Source organism: Maylandia zebra, linkage group LG6 (assembly GCF_041146795.1).
Source record: "Maylandia zebra isolate NMK-2024a linkage group LG6, Mzebra_GT3a, whole genome shotgun sequence".
Taxonomy (NCBI): domain Eukaryota; kingdom Metazoa; phylum Chordata; class Actinopteri; order Cichliformes; family Cichlidae; genus Maylandia; species Maylandia zebra.
The window spans coordinates 32,235,791-32,258,746 of NC_135172.1; the positions used below are offsets into that span (position 1 = coordinate 32,235,791).

The following is a 22,956-nucleotide window of genomic DNA, read 5'->3' on the forward strand; positions in this document are numbered from 1 at the left end:
AAGGCTGGAAGTGCAAAGCTGTGAAATGGGATGGTCTAGCCTTCAGATTTGCGTCACAAGCAGTCTCGGTGGAATTTAATAAACTCAGCCGTCTGCTCCTTGCTATGTAAAGTATAACTGGACACTGGAGTAAATTCCCTACCATCCCACACTTCTGTTCAATCTGTTTTCTTTTTGACGTCTGTACAACTGTGTGAAAACTATAACTTTAATCTCAGCCACACCGATTTACTCAGGAACAAATAAAACACTGAAAAAAGCCAAACAATAACATTTTTAAGTTATCTAAGTGACTTATATATCATGTTTCATCTGATTAGCAAAAGACAGTCTGAAAACGATGTGCTGGGAGTCCGGTGTCCTCGCCAGCTCTCCGAAAACGTCGGAGCACTTTTCCAAATATGTGATGTCTTGATAATGTCTATTGTGTGTAAATGGTTTGGTCAAACCACTATAAAGGTTACCCTCCTGTGTCTTTGTGTTTAGGTCAGTTTGTAAGTTAGGTCGTGTCTACTTTGTGTGATTAGGTTTCTGGAAGTTACTTTTGAGTAGCGTTATATTTAGTTGACCTCTTTTATGGGCCCGATTATTATATTTAGAATTTTATCTCTTTAAACTTTTTGGGGTTAAAAAAAAACATTCTGAAGATATTTTTCCTGTGTCCTCTTTGTATTTGCTGCTTGGTACACTGGATACACTGGATTTAACTGAATCCAATAAAAAATATTATGTAATGAATAATTTAAATTAAAATTTATCTTATGCCTCATCTTATACTTAGTAATCTTCATCAGTTTGAGGGGCAAGACCATCTAAGAACTGGAGTTTAATCCTTAATGGAAAGAGGAAGAAAACAGTGCTGTTTCCCAAGACATCAAAGTAAATCTTCAGCCACAACATGTTGTTATTCTGACTCATAAATATTAAAGAGTCATTTTTTACATTATTACATTATTTTCAGTGCTAAAACTCATGGGTCAGACAGCCCTAGCCTTAAGGAGACAGAGGAGCTGAGGCCCCACTATCAATCCTCCTCAAGGTTAAGCTGTTAGCTTTAAAAGCTTGTTAATGTTTTTTTTTAGACTTCCATGGTGTTTATACACTGTCATGGCATGAATAACTCAAGCAGACCTTGGGGTTTGCCTCTTACGTATAAGAAACAGGACCCCTGTGGAGACACCAATCACAAGCTGATAGTTGTTTTAGACGCTCCTCTCCCCAAAATGAAACAATAAAACTTAGACAAGCAAAGCCTGCATTTCTTTTTTTCTTTTTTTTCTGCAGGCTAAGGCAAAAGTCAGCATTTTTTGTTTATCATCAAGGCTTGTTGGGTATCATCATGTGAGACTATATAGAGAAAAGGCATTGCAGGGGGGAAGAAAAATCAACAGTCACTGAGGTGTTAAGGTCATGCAGTCTCAGCAAATAAAGACTTAATGTGTGTTTGTGTGTGTATGTGTGTGTTTGTGTCGTGTGTACGTAAAGAGAGACTGATAAAGAGGAAGAGAGAGATGTGCAAAAGTGAGATAGGAGGTGAATTAGGGAGAAAGCATGAAGGAACCAAGAGGGAATCTGAGGTATAGCGAGTGGGGTAAAAGAGTGAAAGAGAGTTAGGGAGTCAGATGGACAGAGATAATAGTGCCTTGCAGCCAGTGTCCATATCTCTTGCCACCAATGACTCCAATTGCTGCACTACAACTAATGGACTCTGTCCTCCTCTACCATCTTATCTGCCCTCTCTCTCTTTCTCCAGCCTCCCTTCCTATCTCTCAGTACTCAATGCTGTGCTATCTTTCCACTTTACAGCTCCACCTCTATCTCATTTTTATCATGCTTTGGTCTTACTCTTTCTCTCTCCTGTTATCTCACTCTCAAAACTCTAAAATGCTTCCATTCTTCCTCTTTTTTGCTATCTTATGTTTTTTGTATTTTCTGTTCTTCCTTCCTCCAAAACGCTGAAAGTTTAGCCTCTCCTCTTCCTGTTGTTGCTTATGCTGCATACAGAGACATTTCTGAACAATTTGATGCCCTACACCACTTTTTAATGTAACACTTCCTAATAACGACTAAGACTTTCTTTTAGTCATTTCCAAGTTATCATTGAGTTTTATTATGATAAGGTCTAATGCTGGAGTTTTTTGTTGTTTATTTTTATGTATCCACATCTCAGGGTAACTTATTTCTAGTTTTCTTTTTAATGAGCTGCAGTTATAATCAGTATGAGATTGGCCCGGATCTAGCGCCTGTGGATCAGCTCCAAAAACTCTTATTTTGGATGCAAAATGTAGAGACCATTTATCTTATGCGTTGGCTAGATCTGACTGTATTTTAGTACACACCTGCAAATAAAAGACAAATCACAGTTATATGGTGTAATAGCTAATACCGATTGTACATTAACAGTGTTCCTCCAACTGGAGGCATCTGGTACAGGCTTACCTATGCCTTAAAATGGCCACAACACTGACTGAAAGGGAGAAATAAGATTCCATTAATTGCTTGTTTTTGAATTTGTTTCTTCACAGTCATAACATTTCTCCACATTTGTTTATCATCCTTGTATAACTAAATGAATACAAACATTCACAATAATAGACAACATATGTTCAGTATTTTACTAGGGCATCTACAGCTGACAAACAGGGATAATAAACCCTCTGCATTTCCATTTCTTAAAAAAAATGTCAGTATATAGATATTCTTCAAATAAAATTGAAGAATGAGAGAAATTTCTCAAAAAAAATGTTACATCTTACATGTAACATTATATTTGTGTCTCCCTCAGATGACCCAGGAGCAGTATATCCTTGCAGCACAGCCCAACCCCCTCCACCAGAGAGGGGCTTCAGTTTGTGGTGCGCAGGTTTATCCAGCAGTGGGAATCTATGGCTGGAGAAAGAGATGCTTGTACTTTTTCATCCTCCTCCTCCTCGTCACCATGATTGTCAACCTGGCACTGACCATCTGGATTCTCAAAGTCATGAACTTCACTCCGGTAAGAAGCGCGTGTGTGTGTTTATATCATTAAAGTGCCAGGATGTTATATGGGCTTGTGTTTATGTGGGGGTTTATGTGAAAAATCTGAGAGAGTGCATTTAAAAGGGCTTCTGTAATGTAATGGAACATGGGAGTGATGATAATTTATGTGTGTGTGTGTGTGTGTGTGTGTGTGTGTGTGTGTGTGTGTGTGAGTGGGTGTGTGTGTGTGTGTGTGTGTGTGTGTGTTTGGGGGGAGGGTTCTTTCTTCAAATTAAATCTTAATCAGTTGTCTTCACTCTATATGAAGTTTGTTTAGTCAAACATATATTATTACGGTTACTGATTCCACTTCATTGTCGTTCACATGAACACATTGTTCATATCTTTGTCCACATCTCTTGGACCTAAGCAAATACCTGCATAGTGGCTGACATTGAAACTATAAACTCTAGATTCATGTTCACTGTGGGAGGACACAATAAAGTAATCCAGGAGAATCAACAAAGACATTGAAGGCTCAACCCCAAACCTGTTTTTCTTCATTGTGTATTCAGTATAGGTGGTATTAGACTTTGCTCCTCTGTTCCATCATCACTGTAATTTTAACTGTGTCCTTATTTTTTGTGTGTTTTATTAATCCTGTTAATATATACACACCACGGCTCATGTCCTGCTTTGTAAACACTTTCTAAGGCTTACATCATACACACATGCAATATCCATTATTGCCCCGGGGCCTAAGAAACTACACTGTGATAGTAGAATGTGAATGAGGCAGAATTTGACCCCTGTAAACCTCTAGTAAAGTCTTTCCACATAATGCCTTATGTTTCAGTAAGCAACTTCAGAATATTAAGATGGGAGAAAAAGGGTCCGAGAGGTGGATGGGTAAATGCCTCAGGGAAGACACAGCAAGCAAGAAGTATAAAAGAGATGAAGATATGGCATAGGCCATGCCGTTTGTGTGAAAATAACAGAGGCAGATACAAATATTTTTCACAGACAATCCTCAAAGAATTCTATATATCAAAATAAATACATTTATAGTCTTGTAAAAAAGTAGTTCGTTCAAACTGCCTGTTAGAGGTGTGACTGGTGTTATGTGATAGGTGGGTGCTAAGGAAGCTATTCAGTAAACTCGACTCAGGTGGTTAATTGTACTAAAAGCCATCTATGTTATGTATTGTTTATATGTGGCACCAATTATCAGCTATGTCTATGAATGATGCATATGATACACATGATGTTGTTTTTGCTGCTGCAGAAAGACAATAATTAATTTTTCTATTTTAAATGGACGATTCTTCAGGGCCTGGAAGCATGGCTATTTCAGTGTCTCATGGAGGGAGGTGGGTGGTGGATGAGCTGACATATAGTCTGACATTCAGTCACTGGTGCAAAAACTTGTTACCAAAGTATACACTAACACATTCCAGCCTGAAAGTAGTTCAGGTCAGATTTTAGCAAAAAGCAATAAGCAAAATGCTAAGTCAAGAAGACACAGACGTAATATTGGAAAGGAGTTACTTATATCTGTGATAGATAAATAAATCAGACATGGGTTTATCTAGCATCCAGACTAAAACATAGTGACTGTATACCACATTAGGATCTGTTTAAATAAATAACAGGAGATGGAGCAACACACCTTATACACAGTATTATATTATTTTATCTTTTTAAAACTGTCACAGTAAACATGAATCTCATGTCAGAAAGAAGACATATTAACGTGTTACTTGTTAACCCACTGCTGGCTGCTGCACGTTTCTTTCACAGAAAAGTAAGTTTAGTGAGTTTGTGATTGACCTATGGAGAAAGAGAAAGCAAGCAATGGTGGGAATTTACTCAGAAAAAAAAGGGTGGTAGCAACTGGAGCAGAGGAAAGTTACAATTAGCAATTTAGACTATGAAGTGCCAGTGTAATAGCTGCATGATTTCCCTGCCAGCTTTAAGCCTGTTTCTTCAATTGGTTTAGAGATAGAGATCAACAGATGAGATCACAGTTGGAGCAGAGCAAAGTTATAGTTTAGACTGTGAAGTATTAGTATTGACTGCAGTTTTGAAGCAGAAGACCTCGGGCGCTTACTAATTTCCTCCAAAAAAAACAAACATTATAGTGCATAAAAGAGTGAACAGTGTAGAATTTCGCCTTCTAAAAATTCCAGGAGAGGATTGTTGCTCACTGGAGAAATCTGAATATTTTTTTGGAATTTCTTATGATTTACTAATTTCCCTTCTAACAGCCAGCTCTGAGTCTTCAGCTGGTTCAGAGATATGGATCGACTTATCTGAGAGGAGTAGTTTGTTAGTTTATGAAATCAATGAATAATTGAAAAAATAAGCAGCAACATGGTCACGCAGCACCCTTTTTCTTGATGACTATAACTTGTTTACAGAAAAATGCAACCATCAAGTATATTGCTTAAAATGCGCAGTGCATGATTTAGACCTCAAATCATGGTGCGAATAGCTAAATAGAAAAAGACTGAATTTATAAGTGATGCAATTCTCCATCATAGTTCTTTGCTTATTTGAAGATGTGTATTTATATTTACTGGAGCACAGCTGTGTGACAAATTAAGTCTGCCAGCAGAGAAATTTGGCAATATGAGTTTTTAGTAATTTAGCTGCAATCTGGCACAAAGTGTACTTTAAAAAGTGTTCATGCTGTGCTTACCAGGGAGCCTCCATTGTATTCCAAAAAAAAGCTGCATGTAGTGCAGTTACTGTATTAGTGAGCAATTCAAATACAATGGCTTTAAAAATTCCATTAAAATCAAATGTTTGCGATAAATTATTGAAACTTTGCTAAAGAAGTAAAAAAACAACAACACTATTTTCATCATGTAAATAATGTGCCTGTACTGTATCATTGTAATCACAGCAAAGTAAGTTCAGAGGTAGCTAATATATACCATTCAGCCACAACTTTGAAATCACTGGTTTATTCTTACATAGGTCCCCTTTGTGACAAAGGGGCTCTGCAGGTATCTTGTGGTATCTGTCAGTGGATGTTAGCAGAAGATTCTCTGGGGTGTATTATGTTGACTGATTTTGCAAGCACAGTTATCTGCTATTATTTTATAAGGCATATGCCATAAGAATAGAAACTCTTTAACTTACAAGCTCAGAAACACCAATGCACAACTAAATTTCCCTTCATAATTCCTAAATTTCTCTTCCAAATTTGGCTAGTGGGAGTTGGCATCATGTGTGGCCCAGTGATTGTCATTTTCATCATCACAATTCAAATCACATCTAGCTGGCCACAGTATAATGATGGCCTTTCTCAAACTTGTTGTTTTGTTTGGAGCTGCCAGATGTGATTGCCATTGTGATGTTTTGGGAAGAGAAAAAAAAAAGAGATTTGCTTTTGAAGAGACAGCTTTGGCAGTAAATTGGAGAGCAGGGACTGGTGGGGATATAAGTTTATATGTGTGTGTGTGTTTGTATTTGTTCAAGAGAAAGAGAACAAGAGAGAAAGCGAAGCTGAGGGAGAAAGAATATGTGCGTGTATTTGTGTGTGTGCCAGCAATTATTCAGCAATTGTTCATGCTGACGTGTGTATATGTCTGACGTGTGTGTGCCTTTTCATGCCTGTGTGTACCGATACTCACATGTGATTGTGTTTATGTTCTCCCCTGAGTCCTTTGGGCCTTCACAGCAGAGAAATTCAATTTCAGTTGTCACTCACCAATCAGCCTGCCTAATTCCTGTCTGGACTTGAGCGTGGTGTGTTTGTGTGCATGTGTGTGTCTTAGAGTGTGCACTGTGTAGAGTGAGTGTTTTCTTTTTTACCTGCTTATTCTTTTTGGCTAAGCATAATGTAATTTGTAATGTGCTGCCTTGTGTGCTTCCATAATGACCTCTTTTAATATGTGCGTAAATTATTAAAATACTTCTGCTACAACATTAAGCCATAAACCAGATGCGATTTTACAACACTGAGAATTGCATTTCAACTTTGGCCTTACAAAACCATTGTCCAGTTTTGCTAAGTGTGTATGTTAAAACAGCAGAATTCGTTTTTATAGTGTGGTTGAAACTCCTGAGTTGAAACATTTATGTGTAACTTTGTGCAGAAGCTTTATTCTTTCACCACACCGAAGCGATAAATAGTCTATGAATAACTATAAAACTGTCAGAGGTCTGCAGTGTGTTTCAGCATTCATACACACACACACACACACACACACACACACACACACACACACACACACACACACACACACACACACAGCTTTTATGCTGATAAAAATTTTACTGGCAGTGAGTGCAGTGGGCTTTTATTGTTTTTAAGTCCTGATTGGCTGCCAATCAGTGGGGTCATAAAATAAAATCGTATTCTTGTGGTACTTCTCAGATCAGTGTCACAAAAGGTTTTAAAACAACAATTGGAAAATCTATAAAAATCGCCATCATTAATTAGCAATGTGGTTATAGCTACATAAATAGTTTGAAACAAAAAAATACGACAGGGTATAAAAGAGGCCAAAACAATTCTAGCTCATGTATCTCATAAAACTAAGGGAACAGACAGACAAAGACAGCAATGACTACAGGTCAGGGTCATCAGCTTTGATTGTCGTATTCTGGGCTGACGTGACTCCCATTAATGGCTTAATTTTGCTGTAAACTCAGCCAATTTACTTTAACCCCCTGAAACCCACCAAGATCCCAGCCAGGCACTCCACATTTCTCCTTAAAGGCCTGTGACTGAAAGTTTCTAATACTGTCTTTTGGATAAAAGCATTTTTGTACATACTATATTTTAACATACTTGAATATCAATACTTAGCAATGAATCAGGAATTTAAAAATGGGCCTGTGTCAATAAGATATTTTGCAGTAATTTATATTTTTACCTCCTAGTCACCACAAATGCTCTGGGTGGCATTCATCTGAATTAATTACTCCTCTGCTTACCTTTATTATTACCATGCACAGTGCAGAGTGTAAATGTTTATTTACTCTTTGATGATGGTGATACTGAGTTGAGTTGTTGAGGATATTGTGAGTTTTCAGTAAGTGCTGCCGTTTTTGCCAGAGTTGACGACTGTTCATGGGTGTTACTGAAACTTTCTTTGAAGTGGATCTAACATAGTCAGACTTGGAAAATTAGTTTATAAAGTCTCATATGATGCGATATAATTAAATGTTGATGCACATTTTCCTGTTTATGAGCCCTGACTTCAGTATTTTATCTGCATTCCATCTTTTCTTTGTATGTGAATACTCACTACAAAACTAAGTTGAGATTTTGGGCCTTAACGTCACCCTTCATGAATGTGCGCTGTACACTGTTTCAGCATGAATTCCAGAGTAAACATTTGAGCAAGCATCTTCATTGACTTGAGATTGCTTTCATTTTCAAGATATGTATACTAGCTGCCTACCAAGAAAAATGTTTAACCAATCATGTTTGATGCTCACATCTCCACAATGAGTTACTGAGATGCAAGACAGTTTCAGAAGATCTGATGTGCAGTAAGCATTGGGTCCTTTAAATGTTTATGCCTTCATTTTTTGTCTAAAATATCTTTATTATTGGCAAATTATTTCAAAATGTTTACTTCAATTACTTCAACTAAAGGAAAATTAGACTTACCTCATTGAAAATGAGGTACCAGTGCTTATATGTAAATAAAGATGTGTTGTTCTATGCCAAATTAGATTAAAGGGACGAGAAAGAGTGGAAAGCATTCTCTGTCTGAAGCTTTTAGTCAGTGCTGTTTAGCAGAATGTTTGTCATTTCCTTCAGGCAAACAGAGCAATAGGCACATGATCTCAATTAGTGGATGGATTGGTCTTTGCTGTCACAGCTGCATTGCAGTTTATGTTGATCAGATGTGCGTGTGTGTGTATGTGTGTTTCATACTAGACTTGATATTGAAAGCTTAATTTCTTTACCAAAGGAAAAAAAACTAATCTGAGTGATTAGTGTGGTAAAGAGAGACGAGCGATGGAAACAAAGGGAGGTTTGAGTGAGAGAGGCAAGCAGAGGAGATGGTGAGTGATGTATCGAAGAAGACGGGAAAAGGAAGGAGAGGGAGTGAAAGGAGGAAGTATGTGTTCGTGTCGTTTAAATATCGTCCCATCATCCATTCTCAGCCTCTCTCTCCTATTGGCAGACTCTGGGGTCCTTTGGGACTTGGAGAGGTGTGTATTTCACCATCTCATGAAATGGAAGGGAGCGGATGATGGGCTGACAAAGACAAGTGTGTGAAGCTTGATGTGTGGCTGTTAAAGTGTGGCATATATATATATATATATATATATATATATATATATATATATATATATATTAGGGGTGCAACGATACACAAAATTCACGGTTCGGTTCGATACTTTGGTGTCACGGTTCGATATTTTTTCGATACAAAAAATGTTCATGCATTTTTAATTTGTCATTTATTAAAATTATAAATATATATTTTAACTCAAAAGTACAGTTTTTAAATTTAACCCTAACCCTTGTGCGTGTTTTTTATTGTGACAGTGAATGCGCACCTGCGGACCACTTATGTGCAGCCCTGGTTATTTAGCTCATCATATCGCAGCCACAGAAATTCTTTTGTTCATGAAACCATAAAGCTGCACTTTCTTTTTGCCTTATAGTCTGATTTGTCATAACTTCTCCGTTTTGTGGTAAGCTTTTCTTTGGCTGTCACTTCTTCACCCTGACCTGTCTTATTTGGCTCAGCAGAACTGAAATGCTTTTACACGCTCACTCACATAAGCTCAGCGATTCTCTGCGCGATCAACCTCTCACATGTTTAAGCTTGCTGCGGGAGATTTCACTTGTCATGTTTGCTAGTAAGCTAACGATTAATAAGACGATGTCAGAGGAATTGGTGCACAAATTATCATCACTCACAGATCAGTGCTGTCGCTCTCTATACACAGTTCGCACGATTGCAAAGTGAAAGCAAAAAAACAAGCGCAAATTCAAACGCGACTTCAATATGTCACATATTGACAGTGGCTCACCGATGCCAATGACATAATTACCCAGCTACATTTCTGAAAGAATGCAAAAGCATTGACATATATTTTTCCTACAATAGCCCGACGGGCAGGGAAGAGAAAGATTTTGGTAGCCCGACTGAAAAAAATCGCTAGCTCCAGGACGTCGGGCTAGCGATATTGCAAGCCCTGTATCTGATTGAGGAATCACTCATCTTTGGAAAAGAGAGTTTATTACAGAGAAATGGCTCTTTCCAAAATAAAAGCTATACTATCCGCTTCTTCTGGGCTATATTCTCAGCAGCATAAGGAGAATCATGTGCTAACAGCTGTCTAAATGACTCGGCTAAAGTTAGTAGCATGCTTGCTTTTTTTTGTCTGCTTCCACTTGTCTTTGCACTAGGATGATGTCGGCGTAAATGTGCAGTCATATTCGTTGTGTTCCCACTAGTGCTTTCAGGTTAATCTCGTTGAAATGACCTTAACGCCACAACACAGCAAATCTCCGTTAACGAGCTACCGCCGATCGCCCCATGCATGGGGCTAGACGGCCAACACGTTAACGAGCTAACTGCGCTAACACACTAGTTCACACCAATGTAATTGAGCATTGCATGGCACATCCAACATACTGTTTTACTTTAGTCCATGACTCGCTTACCTTCAGGGTCATACGTCACATGAAAACCAAAATAATTCCAAACGCCAGATCTGAATGAGGTTCAATTTGCCTGTTGCAAGTAGAGCTTAACTTCTGTCTCGCTAGCTTGCCCTGCGCTCTTCCTTCTGACTATGCTGTCTGTGTTGAGCGCTCAGTGGATCTGCGCTGGACAGTGCAGCCTAGGCGGAGTAGTCGAACACAAATTCACTGAGCGCTCAACACAGACAGCATCGTCAGAAGGAAAATTGATAAAATAAATTACAAATGTTGTATTGTTCGATACATATGCGTACCGAACCGAAAGCACTGTATCGAACGGTTCAATATCGATACGAATATCGTTGCACCCCTAATATATATATATTAGGGGTGCAACGATACACAAAATTCACGGTTCGGTTCGGTTCGATACTTTGGTATCACGGTTCGATATTTTTTCGATACAAAATAAAATGTTCATGCCTTTTTAATTTGTCATTTATTAAAATTATAAATATATATTTTAACTCAAAAGTACATTTTTTTAATTTAACCCTAACCCTTGTGCGTGTTTTTTATTTTGACAGCGAATGCGCACCTGCGGACCACTTATGTGCACCCCTGGTTATTTAGCTCATCATATCGCAGCCACAGAAATTATTTGGGGGGGCTAGACAGCATGGGGCTAGACAGCCAACACGTTAACGAGCTAACTGCGCTGACACGCTAGCTCCCACCAATGTAATTGAGCATTGCATAGCACATCCAACATACTGTTTTACTTTAGTCCATGAGCGCTTACCTTCAGGGTCATACGTCACATGAAAACCAAAATAATTCCAAACGCCAGATCTGAATGAGGGTGGGGGAGGTTCAGTTTGCCATGTTGCAAGGAGAGCTTAACTTCTGCCTCGCTAACTTGCCCTGCGCTCTTCCTTCTGACTATGCTGTCTGTGTGGAGCGCTCAGTGGATCTGCGCTCGACAGTGCAGCCTAGGCGGAGTAGTCGAACGCAGATTCACTGAGCGCTCCACACAGACAGCATCGTCAGAAGGAAAGTTGATAAAATAAATTACAAATGTTGTATTGTTCGATACATATGCGTACCGAACCGAAAGCACTGTATCGAACGGTTCAATATCGATACGAATAGCGTTGCACCCCTAATATATATATATACACATATATATATATACACACATATATATACACGTGTGTATATATATATATATATATATATATATATATATAGGAGAATGACCGAGCTAAGATCCTGTGGGACTTCCAGATACAGACGGACAAAATGGTGGTGGGTAACCAACCGGACATAGTGGTGGTAGACAAACAGAAGAAGACGGCCGTAGTGATCGATGTAGCGGTTCCGAATGACAGCAATATCAGGAAGAAGGAACACGAGAAGCTGGAGAAATCCCAAGGGCTCAGAGAAGAGCTCGAGAGAATGTGGAGGGTGAAGGTAACGGTGGTCCCCGTGGTAATCGGAGCACTAGCTGCGGTGACTTCCAAGCTAGGCGAGTGGCTCCAGCAGATCCCGGGAACAACAGCGGAGATCTCTGTCCAGAAGAGCGCAGTCCTGGGAACAGCTAAGATACTGCGCAGGACCCTCAAGCTCCCAGGCCTCTGGTAGAGGACCCGAGCTTGAAGGATAAACCGCCCGCAGGGGCGTGCTGGGTGTTTTTTTTAATATATATATATATATAGCATATATATATATATATATATATTAGGGGTGCAACGATATTCGTATCGATATTGAACCGTTCGATACAGTGCTTTCGGTTCGGTACGCATATGTATCGAACAATACAACATTTGTAATTTATTTTATCAATTTTCCTTCTGACGATGCTGTCTGTGTTGAGCGCTCAGTGAATCTGTGTTCGACTACTCCGCCTAGGCTGCACTGTCCAGCGCAGATCCACTGAGCGCTCAACACAGACAGCATCGTCAGAAGGAAGAGCGCAGGGCAAGCTAGCGAGACAGAAGTTAAGCTCTCCTTTTAACATGGACCTCCCCCACTCTCATTCAGATCTGGCGTTTGGAATTATTTTGGTTTTCATGTGACGTATGACCCTGAAGGTAAGCGAGTCATGGACTAAAGTAAAACAGTATGTTGGATGTGCCATGCAATGCTCAATTACATTGGTGTGAACTAGTGTGTTAGCGCAGTTAGCTCGTTAACGTGTTGGCCGTCTAGCCCCATGCACGGGGCGATCGGCGGTAGCTCGTTAACGGAGATTTGCCGTGTTGTGGCGTTAAGGTCATTTCAACGGGATTAACCTGAAAGCACTAGTGGGAACACAACGAATATGACTGCACATTTACGCCGACATCATCCTAGTGCAAAGACAAGTGGAAGCAGACAAAAAAAAGCAAGCATGCTACTAACTTTAGCCGAGTCATTTAGACAGCTGTTAGCACATGATTCTCCTTATGCTGCTGAGAATATAGCCCAGAAGAAGCGGATAGTATAGCTTTTATTTTGGAAAGAGCCATTTCTCTGTAATAAACTCTCTTTTCCAAAGATGAGTGATTCCTCAATCAGATACAGGGCTTGCAATATCGCTAGCCCGACGTCCTGGAGCTAGCGATTTTTTTCAGACGGGCTACCAAAATTCTCTCTCTTCCCTGCCCGTCGGGCTATTGTAGGAAAAATATATGTCAATGCTTTTGCATTCTTTCAGAAATGTAGCTGGGTAATTATGTCATTGGCATCGGTGAGCCACTGTCAATATGTGACATATTGAAGTCGCGTTTGAATTTGCGCTTGTTTTTTTGCTTTCACTTTGCAATCGTGCGAACTGTGTATAGAGAGCGACAGCACTGATCTGTGAGTGATGATAATTTGTGCACCAATTCCTCTGACATCGTCTTATTAATCGTTAGCTTACTATGGAAACATGACAAGTGAAATCTCCCGCAGCAAGCTTAAACATGTGAGAGGTTGATCGCGCAGAGAATCGCTGAGCTTATGTGAGTGAGCGTGTAAAAGCATTTCAGTTCTGCTGAGCCAAATAAGACAGGTCAGGGTGAAGAAGTGACAGCCAAAGAAAAGCTTACCACAAAACGGAGAAGTTATGACAAATCAGACTATAAGGCAAAAAGAAAGTGCAGCTTTATGGTTTCATGGACAAAATAATTTCTGTGGCTGCAATATGACGAGCTAAATAACCAGGGCTGCACATAAGTGGTCCGCAGGTGCGCATTCGCTGTCAAAATAAAAAACACGCACAAGGGTTAGGGTTAAATTTAAAAACTGTACTTTTGAGTTAAAATATATATTTATAATTTTAATAAATGACAAATTAAAAATGCTTGAACATTTTTTTTGTATCGAAAAAATATCGAACCGTGACACCAAAGTATCGAACCGAACCGTGAATTTTGTGTATCGTTGCACCCCTAATATATATATATATATATATATATTAGCGTGGCTCAAGAGTTGGGTGTTCGTCTTGTAATCGGAAGGTTGCCGGTTCGAGCCCTGGCTCGGACAGTCTCGGTTGTTGTGTCCTTGGGCAAGACACTTCACCTACACTTCACTGGTGTTGGCCAGAGGGGCCGATGGCGCGATATGGCAGCCTCGCCTCTGTCAGTCTGCCCCAGGGCAGCTGTGGCTACAACTGTAGCTTGCCTCCACCAGTGTATGAATGTGAGAGTGAATGAATAGTAGAAGTGCTTTGAGGGGTCCCAAAAATTGCTTTATAAATGCAATCCATTATTATATGTATGAAATTCAGGGTCATCATCTTCCACACCTCTGAACAATTTTCTGTGTGGATGCTATTTTTATATCTTTTTTTTTATAAGTTCTTTTAATGAAAGTCTTCTCATGCCCCATAAGCAGGGCCGGCCCGTGGCATAGGCCATATAGGCAAATGCTAAGGGCGCCGTCCATCAGGGGGCGCCACGCCAGTGCCACAAATGTTGAAAAAAAAAAAAAAGTTGGTACTATTATTTCTAAATACAAAAAATAGTCCCACGTTAATTAAAATGCAAAGTAAAGCTCATTTAATAGAAATATTATTTGTTACAACATTACACTACACTGCTGATGTAGGGGGGCGCCACCTAAAATCTTGCCTAGGGCGCCAGATTGGTTAGGGCCGTTTCTGCCCATAAGACTTGTGTCTGGGTACTGGACCACCTCCATTTTGACAAAATCATGGTCCCTCAACTTGATTTAATTTTTTTGGGACAGAGGATGAATTCACTAGGAGACATATGATGGGTGAAGAATGTTTTTATGACCAAAAACCTCCTGTATTTTTAATGTTCTCTCAGGTAGCTCAAGATGGTATGCTGGCATGCACCACAGTTAATATCGTTTACACTGAATGTTTTCCCTAAGTCTAGTCTCACCCTTGGAGACCACTTCATGATGCACAACCCAGCAAATGGTGAAGAATATAATGAGCACTCTCCTGGTCTCACTCCTCACCTGAGGCACTGCCTTTAGCTTTGGAAACTGTGGACTCTATAAGAGAAAACTGCTTAAAACTATTTGAATGTAACTTCCACACAAAAAGTCGACTTAGTAGGAACCAGAAGTTGCTTCTTTTCTGCAATCACAGTACACAGAGAGATCTAAAAATAGCAGCTAGGTATGCACCTGTCTGGACATGCCCAAACAGTTGCCCGTGAATAGTAAAGGCTTTAGGTTGTTAGGACCCTCCTGTGTGCGGGAGGTTAGAGTGAACTCCCATGACCCCAGACCAGCTGTACTCAGCTCCTGGTTTAGACCAGCCACTGTCACCGTGGCTCTTCACACCTGCACTGTGCAGTTTATTGCTCACACACATACAGACACACATGCATGCACACATTTTTCTCACTTTGTCAGTAACAGTGCTGACCTCAGGTAATGGAAGAGTCTAGCATGAAATACCTTGTCTTCTGGTGTCACAAACACCCACACACACAAACAAAAACTAGAGTTAATGTGACATATCCATCAGACTGCTGACATATCTGATGTTAATCTCTCGAATGGCCAGTAAACACCCAAACTCACATACTGTGCACATTCTTACATGAAAGAAATATAAGTAAGGTTTGATATTTTTCCCATTTGAAGTAAATTTTATGTCAATATAAATTACTGTAAAAAAGTGATTAGTGTGGTAAAGAGAGAAGAGAGAGCTAAACAAGTTATATTGTTTCTTTTGCTCAAAGTAGGCCTTTTGGAAGATTTGGAAGACTAACATAAATGTGATTTACTCTCACAGATAACTTACTTCGAAGGATACTGTACATTTTCTGTCATTTCTAGCCATTTAATAAACAAAATGGTTGAAATGTCCAATTTAAGGTACAACACAATGTTGCAAAATGTCTGCCTCAGCAGGTTAGTGTCACCTCATGCAATATACAAAAACTTGCCAGATCCTAATTTGATCGAGTATTCCCAGGGTACAACAGATCAAGACCAGTCCACCGTGGCCCGATCCCTGCAACCTACATGACCTCAGTGATCACCTCCTAACATCCTGGTGCCAGACATTATGTAAATACCACTTCATTTGCAATAATCGGGGGGGCTGCACAATATTAGACAGGTGGTTTTAATATTCCAATGTTGCACTGATAAATGAAGCTTATAATACAAGTGGTGAGATTCCATGAGCACTGTGAGCCACTGTGAACACAGAATACTGAAGCTCATCAAGCTCATCGAAGCACTGTCGCCACACAGTTTGACAGACAATTTTCTGAGAAAACCACTCCAACAAAGAATGCACAGCACCAGGGAGAGGGGGAGGAAAAGAAGGAGAATCTCCTTGATTACCACTTTGGACAGAACAAAGACATATTTTTATAGAGTCAGCAACATTTTAAGTTTAAACTTAGAGAGAGACAAGAAATATAACATTGAATCACTGTGATGTGTATTTTTATGCATAGACCCAAGAGTATTTTTGGCTCTGTAAGACAACCATGGAGTTTCTGCATCTTTATGTAATGTATAAATGTGAATCAGTCAGCAGTTTAGTCCTGGTATTTCCAGTAGCAATATTTAAAATAATAAAAAAAAAAAAACAACAACGAATATGCAGACATAATCACAGGAGACCTCTTTGTTTTCTGTCCAGCTCTGTAAATTCAGTACGTGAGTGCTTGAACAAAGAAACCGGATTGTTCAATTTAGTGTGTAAGTGTGTGAAAGCAAATTACCCAACAGTCAGCAGTTTTAGCCTTGTTATCTTAGCTGGCATTCAACCAAAGATATAAACAATGATAAATAATGAACACACACTCATGTTAATGGACTTTGTTTGCGTGTGCGCGTTTGTGTGTGTGTTCGATGGAGATACTCTGAAATGGCACATTTGTTTGTGTGTATGCATCTTCAGGGAAATAGAGGTTTGCTGTTAACGTTTATGCTGACGTCCTAGGTTGTTTGCTTAGATGTTTGTATTTTTAACATCACATGGAAAGTTTAAAAATAAACTACAATCCCTACATTTATTGTGAACATTACCTTACCTTGATTATTGAGAGATGAAAGAGTATTTTTAAATTTGGCACTGCAAACAGGCAGCAGTCAAATATAAAAGGATAAAATGGCTGAGAACATTTAAAATTTTTTCTTTTACATTGTGTTGATAATTATTGCAGAAAATGCATAGGCATGCCTGGGCATGTTGTATTGGTCTCCAAACTGACGTTCTGTAAAGATGCTAACCAACACTCACTTTCAAACAGGCACTCACTGTGACTGTGGCACTGCTGTCGTACAGCTGTTACTCTGATTCTGCTCCCAGATTTAAAATTCCCATCTGAGTAAAAGCAGAAAAGTTAAAAAACAAACAGAGAAACAACAGTTGAAATATGTATCATGTTTTGCAATGCCTTATGACTGGGAAAAATATCTTAAACTTGATATAAAATATATATATAAATAGACAGAGAGATCTCTACTTTCAATGAAAATAATATTTATTTAAAGAGAAACAGATGACCATATGAAGTAAATGTACTAAGACTGAGTGTACCTGGAAGGGAGCTAAACTTCAGCTGACACTTTGCATTAAATTCCTTAGTTGAACCATCATATGTCTTATTTATCCATTAGTAGAAAATATACAGATGTGATATAACCGGTGTGGCCTTGTAGCGAGAGCTATCATGAATTGGTGTCAGATGTATTCCACATAGACTGAACAGATGCATTCTCTGTTCCATTGTGCATTAAATGATTTCTAGAGGAGATGAAACTTTGAAAATCCCCAAGGGGAAATTGGATCATTGCAGCGGCAAATGAGATACAGCGAAGGAAAAATAGGGTTATAAATAAGAATAGAGCCAATTACAAGATTTCAAGTATAAGAAAGCAGATAAATACAGTGTGTCAGCATATTCAGCAGGTATAATAATGCTGTATGAGTTATGGTGTAACCAAAATCTCCTACCATAAAACCAAAAAAAGTCTCTCTCTCCCTCTCTCTCTCTCTCTCTCTCTCTCTCTCTCTCTCTCTCTCTCTCACACACACACACACACACACACACACACACACACACACACACACACACACAATATGGAGGACTAGGTGGAGTGACTTCCAAGTTAGGTGAGTGGCTACAGTAGATCCCAGCAACAATATCTGAGATCTCTGTCCAGAAGAGCGCAGTACTAGGAGCAGGAAAGATACTGCACAAGACCCTTAAGCTCCCAGGCCTCTGGCAGACAACCCGAGCTTGAAGGATAGACAGCCTGCAGGGCCAAGAGGGGAATTTATGCAAGCAAGTTATATGGAATTATGTAGCAAAGTCACCCTTCGCTTTGGCCTTCTCTCGGAGAGCTTCATGATGTAGTCACCTGAAATGTTTTGCACGTCACAGGGCCTTTTCAGGGTTCATACGTGGAATTTCTTGCCTTCTTAATGGGGTTGGGACAATCAGTTGTGTTGTGCAGAGGTCCGCCAGCTTCAGAAATCACAAGTTAACAGCACCTCAGATTAAATCCCAGATGAATGCCACAGTTGCAGTAGCAGATGTGTCTTTACATTAACTGTTCAATCAGGTCTTTATGGTCATTTAGCTGCTAAGAAACCACAAAAGCAACAAGCAGATGAGAGTTGTGTGGGCCAAGAAATAGAAGGAATGGACATTAGACCAGTGGAAATCTGTGCTTTGGTCAGAGTCACAATCTGAGATCTTTGGTTCCACTTGTAGTGTCTTTGTGTGAAACAGAAAAGGTGAACGGATGGTCTTTACATGCATGGCTCCCACTGTGAAGCATGGAGGAGGGGGTGTGATGATGTGGGGGTGCTTCTCTCGTGACACTGTTGGGGATTTATCTAAAATTTAAGGCACACTGAACCAGCAGGCCTACCGCAGCATCCTGCAGTGACGTGTCGTCCCCTCAGCTTTGCATTTAGTTGGACCATCATTTATTTTTCAACAGGACAATGTCCCAAAACACACCTCCAGTCTGTGTAAGGGCTATTTGGCCCAGACCTCCACAGTCACCTGATCTAAACCCAACTGAGATGCTTTGGGATGAGATGGACCGCAGAGTGAAGGCAAAAGAGACAACAAGTGCTCAGCATCTCTGGGAAAACCATTTCAGGTGACTGCCTCATGAAGCTCATCGAGGGAATGCCAAGAGTGTGCAAAGCAGTAATCAAAGCAAAGGATGGCTATTTTGCAGAATCTAAAATATAATACATGTTTTGAGTTATTTAACATGTTTTTGTTCACTAGACAATCCCATATGTGGTCATTCATAGTTTTGGTGCCTTCAGTGAGAATCTACAATTTAGTAAAATTGTAAAAAATTAAAATAGTCATGAAACTAAAGAAAAAACATTAAATGAAATGGTGTATCCAAACTTTTGACTGGTAGTGTGTGTGTCTGTCAAAACATCTCCAGCACTGAATATTCTCACTAATATTGGGCACTAATATATGCGTCGATCAAACATGGTCAGAACTGATTACCAGAGTACACCAGGGAAAAGAGGATTTTATGATCTAGGTTTCCAAGCTTGTATTTGTTTTTGGGGTTTTTTTTTGTTTTTGTTTTTTTTAAGATCTTCATGTTCATTGTTAATCCTAAAAACAATATAGTATTTTAAAGTGCATGGTCATCACTATCATCTACCATATTTGTTCTCCAGTGATCAAAGTCTGGACAACAAAGTTTGTACATTCAAATGTACTATTTTATTCCTTAGTTGATATGAACCTTTTCTGCATTTGTACTCTCAGTGGCGCTGGTGGAGGATCAAAGTGTGGACTTTGGATTACTAAAATCAATGCACAAGTTAACACACGTTCTCATTCTGTATTTTGATATTTCTTTCATCTCTCACCCTGTATGATTTCTTATTCATGATGTCCTTTGATTTCTCTCTTTGTTCTTGCGCAATAAGGTGACTTAGAATGATCTTTGAAAAAAAAGGTTAGACTTTCTGGCAAGTTTAAATGATTAGTAATCTTTTTTAACTTTCTTTTTCCCTTTCTTCTTTTCTTTTTCTAAGGGAACTAGGATGTGAGCTTCTTTTCAGTCATGGTACTTTGTTTGTTTGGTGAAGCACATGGTGACAGAATTATATTCAAGTTGAAAAAAACAACAACATCTAAGCAAGTCAAGAACACTTCTGAGTAGGTTGATGTATCATTGTCAAGGTCTGCGACGAAAAGCCTCCAGGAATATAAATGCAGAAGCTTTACAGCAAGGTGAAAAACTGTTCGCCCTCAAGAATAGGAAGACTAGCTTAGACTTATCCAGAAAACTTTTAAAAGAGGCTGTTCTAAAGATGTTTTTCTTTGCTCAGATGAAACCAAGATTAACATGTACCAGAATCATGAGAAGAAAAGAAAATATGTAAAAGGGAAAAATTGAGCATGATCTCAAGTATACCATATTATTTGTCAAACATGTTGGAGGCATTGTTATGGCATGGACTTGTATAGGTGCCAGTCGAACCAGGTTACTAGTGTTTATGATGATGTGAGTGCTGATAGAAGTAGCAGTATGAATTCTGAGTTGTACAGGGTTCAGACCTAATCAGACAACACTTCACAGTGCAAATGGATAATGACCAAATCCTACTGTAGAAGCAACCCAAGAGTTTCCCATGGTAAAGAAATGAGATATTCCTTAATGGATAAGTCAGTAACCTGAAGTTTGCGCAACAGAGCATGCCTTTCAATTATTAAATACAAAACTGAATGCAGAGAGACTCATAAACAAGCAGCAACTGAAGGCTGCTACAGTAAAGACCTGGCAGAGGTTCTCCAGGGAGATTTTTTGGTTTTGTTAAGCATCTCACTGCATGTAGTGCCAACTAAGGACCCTCTGTCCATGACTCTTACCCTAACCATTCAGTCATTTCGGAGTGTTGAATGACCTAAAATGTGCCTGAAATGTCAAGCTAGTTAGACCAAATTTATATCACATCTGCTGAAGTTTATTAAGGTGTTATCAATTTATTTATAAACCAAAGTGAAACTATTCCTTTACATTAAAATCTCACATCTCAAATTAAATTAAACCAGTTCTCATTGGCCACCAATCATAATGATTGTGATTTGCCTATCCATTTATATCATTTCTTCTCATCATCTAAAATTTATACTGCAGAGATTAGACATAGTAACTAAGAACATAAAATGTGTAGGTTAAAAAAAGAAAATTATTGCAACAATGAAGCGTGTAAAGTTAAGAATATTAATACAAATACAATTTTGACCAGTAACCTGTTCAAAAATCATCGCAGTTAACATCACTGTTAACCATAAATCATGTATATAGTCCATTAAGCGAGGCTGAACCTCAACTCATTAGCACAAAAAAATGACATGAGATGCTTACCATAAGCAAAATGAACACCCAAACTCATATTCTGGTGCATTTCATGGGTGCTTATACTTGCTCTAGGTCTCACATTTTTCACACTTGGCAAACATATTATACACTGACTTATAAAATAATATCTGACCAGGGTGTCACTAAGCACTCATCATAAAATGGTGATCTTTAATGTCAATAGTACACTGCCATCATTTCATTTATATGTGTAAATAGAAAACCATTTTATAATAGGTTAAAGCTGTGCGAATTAAAAAACAGTTATCACCTGTGGTCATAATGTTTATGTACTTTCGCTGTCTGTTATTTCGTCATTTCTCCTCTTGCCCGAAATACCTTACTCAGCCGTAACTCATTGCAAACACCCCTCCCGCTACTCCTTTCCTCCCTCCTTTTTCCGGGGCTCCTGATTCCCATCTTTTTCTTTCATGCTTAATCTTTACTTGTCTTTTATCCATATCCCTGGCTGCCTTTCTCTCCATTTACGTTATTGTCTTTGGAAGCTCAAAAGTCTACGGTCTTTGTGGGAAATCTGTCAGTGTCTGTGTGTGTGTGTGTGTGTGTCTATATAGGACAGATTGCCAGACTTCCTGCCTGAAAACAGCGGGGATCAAAATAGATCAGTGATTTTTTTTCAGTCCTCCTCCTTTTTTTCCACCTCTACAAAGAAGATGATTGGAGAGTGTTTTATATTCTTTGTGAGATGCCCTCTTCTAGTAGAAGACAAAAGTGGAAGAAGAAAATATGCAACGAGGGTTTATGTTTAAAACACAATAAAAATAAATCAAAATTGTTGAAAAGGGAAAGTGAGGAATGAAAATGAGGACACAGGGAACCAGAAGATGATATCAAAAAATACAGAACGGGCAAGTGAAAAGAACAAATGATAATTGGTGGTTGAGGAGAGAAAAGTAGATGAAGTTATATTATAAGAGGAAATGATGAGGGGAAGAGGAAAAGTTATAAAAGTGATCTGATTGCATCTATTGTATCAGCGGAACAAACCCGGTGCGAAGATTTCAAAGCATTTGATTTGAACTGGTTCTGTAGTCAATTTCCTCTGTGTTCCTTTTGTCTTGCTCACACAGAAATACACACACGCAAATGCAGCACCCTTGATAGATCATTGCTGATGACTAGCAAATTATTGCCATTATTGTGTTTTCACACTGTGGGAAATTAATTTTTACTGGGGAAGTAGTATCGTATTGGCTACTGTGTAAATCAAATAAATAGACAGACACACGGCCTTTAACATGACAATGTTGTCCACAGTAGAAACAAAGTATTAAACACTACAAACAATAGTCTCCACCAAATGTTTGATTATTGTGATTATGTGGTTCTCTTGAGTAGTCTTTATTTATTACAACATTTTCCTAACAAAACCGTAGAGTAGTTTGTGTGTCCCACCTTTCCTTTAATTTGCATACCAGCTAACATGTACACAACATAAAAAATATCAGCAAATATATGAAATACATTAAAGTAAAGAAAAACAATCTCAGTTTTCTTATCTGTGCTAGTGA

General features: G+C 38.9%; 1 protein-coding gene across 1 annotated transcript in view; it reads left to right on the top strand.

Moving 5' to 3' along the window:
• Positions 1 to 22,956, top strand: part of LOC101484541 (zeta-sarcoglycan) — a 377,409-nt gene that overhangs the window by 198,500 nt on the left and 155,953 nt on the right. Inside the window, exon 2 of the mRNA XM_004539191.4 lies at positions 2,786 to 2,995. Coding sequence (XP_004539248.1) covers positions 2,786 to 2,995 — 210 coding nt within the window. The remainder of the gene's footprint in view (positions 1 to 2,785; positions 2,996 to 22,956) is intronic.